At 38.3% G+C, this 5,506-nt stretch overlaps 1 protein-coding gene across 4 annotated transcripts in view; it reads right to left on the bottom strand.

Annotated features, from left to right (window-relative positions):
• Nucleotides 1–5,506, bottom strand: part of LOC117114455 (circadian locomoter output cycles protein kaput-like) — a 61,512-nt gene that overhangs the window by 22,934 nt on the left and 33,072 nt on the right. For all 4 annotated transcript variants that reach the window (XR_004446368.1, XM_033258121.1, XM_033258122.1 and 1 more), the window contains 3 exons: nucleotides 3,136–3,317; nucleotides 1,452–1,683; nucleotides 201–360 (listed from right to left, as the gene is read on the bottom strand). Coding sequence is in view for 3 of the 4 variants with exons in the window: in XM_033258121.1 (XP_033114012.1) it covers nucleotides 201–360; nucleotides 1,452–1,683; nucleotides 3,136–3,317 (574 nt within the window). In the remaining variant the exon portion in view is untranslated. The remainder of the gene's footprint in view (nucleotides 1–200; nucleotides 361–1,451; nucleotides 1,684–3,135; nucleotides 3,318–5,506) is intronic.

Raw genomic sequence — 5,506 nt, 5'->3', positions numbered from 1 at the left:
AGATGGGTATAAGAGACAGAGTGGAATGCATTGCCTATGGAGATAGCGTTTTGACAGTTAAACGGGAAAAAACACCTAAACCTTAACTCTGCAAGTTTGATACACCCTCTGCCTGCTGCAACCAAAGATTGGCGAGAAAACGGTCAAAGAAGCGAAAGCTTTAAGAAGGCCTGAAAAATCAAAAATATGTAATCACTTACCGATGATCTAGAAATAAAAATTTCCAATCAAGACTATGTCTGGACGTGAATTCATTTCCTTTTTCTGTGAAGGTAGCCATCTCACGACTTAATTGTGTCTTCTCTAGTCGCACCGTTGCCACGAAGCACACGCCGGACTTGATGCTTTCACCTAGTAATGCTATGGGAAAAGATGCTAATTACTTTAATTCATATGATTCATTTCCGATTTACCTATTTTATTTCATTCTCAATGGTTAAAACAGCAATAATTTATATAGTCAAATAATACCAAGACAGCCTCATTCACCTTTCATTTTACGCTTCCAAACATGTAACTTTCCTGTGTCTTAAAATGAGGTCATTTAACAGCTCAGTGATCTAAATTATAATAAAATGTTATCATTTGCATTATGATGAATCATTGAAAGATATACGTTTGCATAAAATTGCGATAAACCTAAACCATTTTTAATTTGGAAGGAAAATACTATAACCAGGGTATACCATGCCCTAGATATAATACAGACCCTAGGCATCATCCCTGGATACACCAACCCTGGATATTTCTCCCCTGGATACACCATCCCTTGATATTTCACCCGTGGATACACTATCCCTAGATATTCAACCCCGGGATACACCACCCCTGGATATAAAATTCCTGCATATGGCACCAATTAAACACAGCAATATCTGGATAGCGCATGCTCAAGATACCCCTGAACTGATCTTACCTTCAGACCTATTGTTGAGCCCCATCCCTGGATATACCAGGCCCGTATCCAGGGGGGGGGGGGTGCGTTGGGTGTGTACACACCCCCCCAAATCGAAAAACGTCCACTTAAAAGCAGAATTGATTTTGAATTTTTATCCGTAATGGTTACGAATTTATCCAGTAGTATTTTTCATTTGGGAAACAATTTGCTTGTTTCTCCATGTCCTCCACTGGTAAATTTTTGATAGGCCCTATCGCTGTGTTCACGGACAAATAGAGGTTAACATGATAAAATGCCTTCAAATTAGTCTACTAGGATGTAAGAAAGCAAAATTTTTTTGCCCAGGGCCCCCGACCGGGAGCCCTGGGCGGCCCCCTGTCCCCCAGCCTGGTTGCTTGCTGCGCTCGCAAAATGCACCCCCTCCCCATTCAAAAAGCTGGATACGGGCCTGTATACCACCACGGATATACCACCCCTGGATACACCATCCCTGTATATGCTACCAACTAAATACACCAATATCACGCACAAGATACAATTGAACTGATCTTACCTTCAGACCTACTGTTGAGCTTCTGAAAACTGCCACTAACATTAACTTTGTCGTAACTTGGTTCCTTATTCACATCCATTGAGCCACGTTGCATATAACAGTCAAATGTGTGCGCTTTGTTAAGGACCACTGGTTCCTCTGCTTTGTCGTATGCCAATGATAATATTTTGAAAATATCAGGCCGGCTGTCTTCATGCACTAGCTCATAGATGGTTCTGTTTTCTAGATCTTTCTAGAGTTTAAAAATAAATGGTTTAGACAATTAAAAATTTAACATTATAAAAATTGGTAAGATCTATTAAATTATCTATCATATTATTTTTAAATAAAACAATGGTTAGCTTTATAGTTGACCTACTAGAATAGATTTTGCTTTTTTGCTTTCTGTACAGCACATAGAGACCTCTAGACTTGCCACAAGTCTCATTCTCTGTACAGCACATAGAGACCTCTAGACTTGCCACAAGTTTCTTTCTGTACAGCACATAGAGATCTCTAGACTTGCCACAAGTCTCTTTCTGTGCAGCACATAGAGACCTCTAGACTTGCCACAAGTCTCTTTCTGTGCAGCACATTGAGACCTCTAGACTTGCCACAAGTCTCTTTCTGTGCAGCACATAGAGACCTCTAGACTTGCCACAAGTCTCTTTCTGTACAGCACATAGAGACCTCTAGACTTGCCACAAGTCTCTTTCTCTGTACAGCACATACAGACCTCTAGAATTGCCACAAGTTTCTTTCTGTACAGCACATAGAGACCTCTAGACTTGCCACAAGTCTCTTTCTGTGAGGCACATAGAGACCTCTAGACTTGCCACAAGTCTCTTTCTGTGCAGCACATAGAGACCTCTAGACTTGCCACAAGTCTCTTTCTCTGTACAGCACATAGAGACCTCTAGACTTGCCACAAGTCTCTTTCTGTGCAGCACATACAGACCTCTAGACTTGCCACAAGTCTCTTTCTGTACAGCACATACAGACCTCTAGACTTGCCACAAGTCTCTTTCTGTGCAGCACATAGAGACCTCTAGACTTGCCACAAGTCTCTTTCTCTGTACAGCACATAGAGACCTCTAGACTTGCCACAAGTCTCTTTCTCTGTACAGCACATAGAGACCTCTAGACTTGCCACAAGTCTCTTTCTGTGCAGCATATAGAGACCTCTAGACTTGCCACAAGTCTCTTTCTGTACAGCACATAGAGACCTCTAGACTTGCCACAAGTCTCTAATTTATTGTATTATTTTTCCTAGTATTAGCTAATTTCGGAGAGCACCAACAGCATTAATTTATGTTGAGAAACTTGTTATGTTGTTGAATTTGGATGCGAATCTCAGAAACAGTACAGTATGGAACGCCAAGCAAATAAGTAATATGGAACGCCATTGGTGTCAACATAGATATATTTTTAATAGTTTTCAATGATTAAGACAAAATTAAGAACTGGAACCCAGCCAAAGAGACTACGTATTATGCGCTATAAAAGTCCCTAACCATTACACTTATTACCATTACAATATACCGTATGTGATAATTAGTGCTTTGATTGTGTGTGTTACATTTATTTTACATGTTACTTACTTGCTGTGTCTGAGTCATATGCTGCTATACAAGAAGCATAAATTCAAATTAAAGATAAAGCAGAACAATGTTATTGTCAATCACTTAAAAAATAACTGACTTACTGGCAGGTGACGCAACAAGGATGTTACGCTGTCAGAGGCGTATAGTATTCGTCCTTCAGGATTAAACACAATCATAAAACCATCGAGTGCTTCCAGCATCAACTGACTGAATTCGTCGTCAGAAAGAAAGGATGGTTTCCAGTCTTCTTTGATGGCATTTTTAGCTGACTTAAGTGCAATCTCTGTAATATTAGATGTAATATTAAACAATGTAAGTCTCCTACTTAATCAACAGTTAGGTATACAAAGTACTTAAGCATAAAAGCACTTAAGTATAATCAATACTTTTATACTTGGAAGAGACTTTGTTTATTCCTTGTTTCGCACACAGTAAAACCTTGATTTTACTTAGGTACGGGACCGGCGGACGTACATAAATCGGCGGATTCGCAAAATTGAGGTTGGGTTAAATTTGTGGTGATCTTTGACCTAATACGTACGTAACACTAAAAAATCTAGCCTGTTACCTCTAGCCTGTTACCTAGGCTAGACCTAGCCTCAGAGCCTACGAATAAAACCATGTGTTTAGTGTTTCTATTCATCAATTTACAATGACATAAAGTGTTCAAATAAAACAATGTGTCTAGTGTATTAATTTATCACTTTATATCTTTTATTTAACTAAAGAACATGAAAATATTGCAAGATTACCTATATATATGACAAAGGTAACTTGGGAATTCCCCTTCATGCCTATTATATACAACAGCGCTGCAGTGTTGTCTGGGCCTGCTGAGACAACCCAGAATGAGGTGCACTGCACTGGACAAGCCAACCAATTAATGTTCGTGTACAGTACGTGAAACAAGAAGCATGTGCACTGCTCTGGGCGAGCTAGCCAATTAGCGTTAGTGTACGAAATTATGCCTACTCAGCTTTGTGTAGAAAATTTGACCAGATGATTCTTTCACACGAAGCTAAGGAGGAAAGCAATTATTTTGAGGACCATCGGTAGTTGTTCCTCTCGATCAGTTCACATGGTTTTAGATTATAAAATAACAGCCTGGTGTTAGACTCAATGAACTTTGCTGTTTAATGAAAATACTTTGCATATGGTTTGTTTACTGTTATAGTATTAAAACAACAAGCAGACAGAAAGTATCAAATCTCTTTTTACTTATGGCGGCTCTGAAAAGGGCCATTTGCTTTGAATATTTTCGGGGGTTTTGATGACGTCATCGCCGATATGAGGCGTACGTAAAACTGAGGATTCGTATAACTGGGGTACGTAAAAACAAGGTTCTACTGTAATACTACACCTAACTCATGTGTCGCTAATGTTTACAACCACATTATCTCCCAAACAGTGTCAGATTTCTTAGAAGAGTTTTGTGAACATTTTGTGAAGTTCAAGGCGGTTTTAGAGAGGATAGAAGAGCATTTTAAACTTAAAAGTATCATTAGCACACGACAATCAGAAGGCAAAAAAACATTTCTTGCATTTTTAGTGTCAAAAGCATTTGACACTGTTTGGAGAGAAGGGTTATTCTCAGCTGTTAGTAATATTGGGGTTTAAAGGAAATTTACTCAAAATTATTTAAGAATTTAAAGTTACTTAAAGGTAAAGTTATTTTTCAAGATATAGAAACTGAATTCTTCAATATCGACGAAGGAGTCAAACAGGGCTGTTCACTGTTAATACCTATTTTGTTTTCAATTTTCATCAATCAATTACAAAAACTGATAACAAACAGTAACCTTGGAGTAAATATATTTAATGTTAAAATTGGAGCCTTATTTTGGGTTGATGATAGTGTTAGTCGGTGAAGATGAAAGAGATCTAAAGCCCCTCTCCCACCTAGGTTTATTTCAGCTAAGAGTCGTACGATTTCTACGAGTCAAAACTTGTGATCTTTGGAAAGGACCTATATGAGCTTATTACGTGTTAGCTACGAGTGAGGTACGACTTTATGGAGTTGGTTACGAGTTATGTAGGAATTATGCCGAGCAGAGCACCGAGTTAACTACGAGATTATTAACAAGGTAACAAGTTTGTACCGAATTAGATCTGTCTCTTATACACATCTAGATGTGTATAAGAGACAGGAACTAGTCCATAGGCTTTTTCAGTGTTATTAAAACGTACAGTTTTTTGAAGACTTTTGTCCCTTGTATTTTGAGGAGAAAATTACAGAAAATCTACTGAATATTTGTCTGAATAAATTTATAAAAACACATAAAAAATAGAATAGAATAAAACTACCTGTTGAGCAAAGAACATGTTGTTAACGATTCCATCATCTTCAACAGGAACCTCACTTGAGGATGGCTGGATTTTTCGTCGGGCTCGTCTTTCTTCAATCCATTTAAAAAGGAAAATAAAGCCATACACAGGTCCCTCAATTGACTTCTGAAGGTCGTAAATTTCTTC

The sequence above is a fragment of the Anneissia japonica genome, unplaced genomic scaffold (assembly GCF_011630105.1).
Source record: "Anneissia japonica isolate Jap-2015-1 unplaced genomic scaffold, ASM1163010v1 scaffold1374_len1023071_cov147, whole genome shotgun sequence".
Classification (NCBI taxonomy): Eukaryota; Metazoa; Echinodermata; class Crinoidea; order Comatulida; family Comatulidae; genus Anneissia; species Anneissia japonica.
The sequence above is the reverse complement of the archived record's forward strand: the minus strand, read 5'-3'. Positions and strand labels throughout refer to the sequence as shown.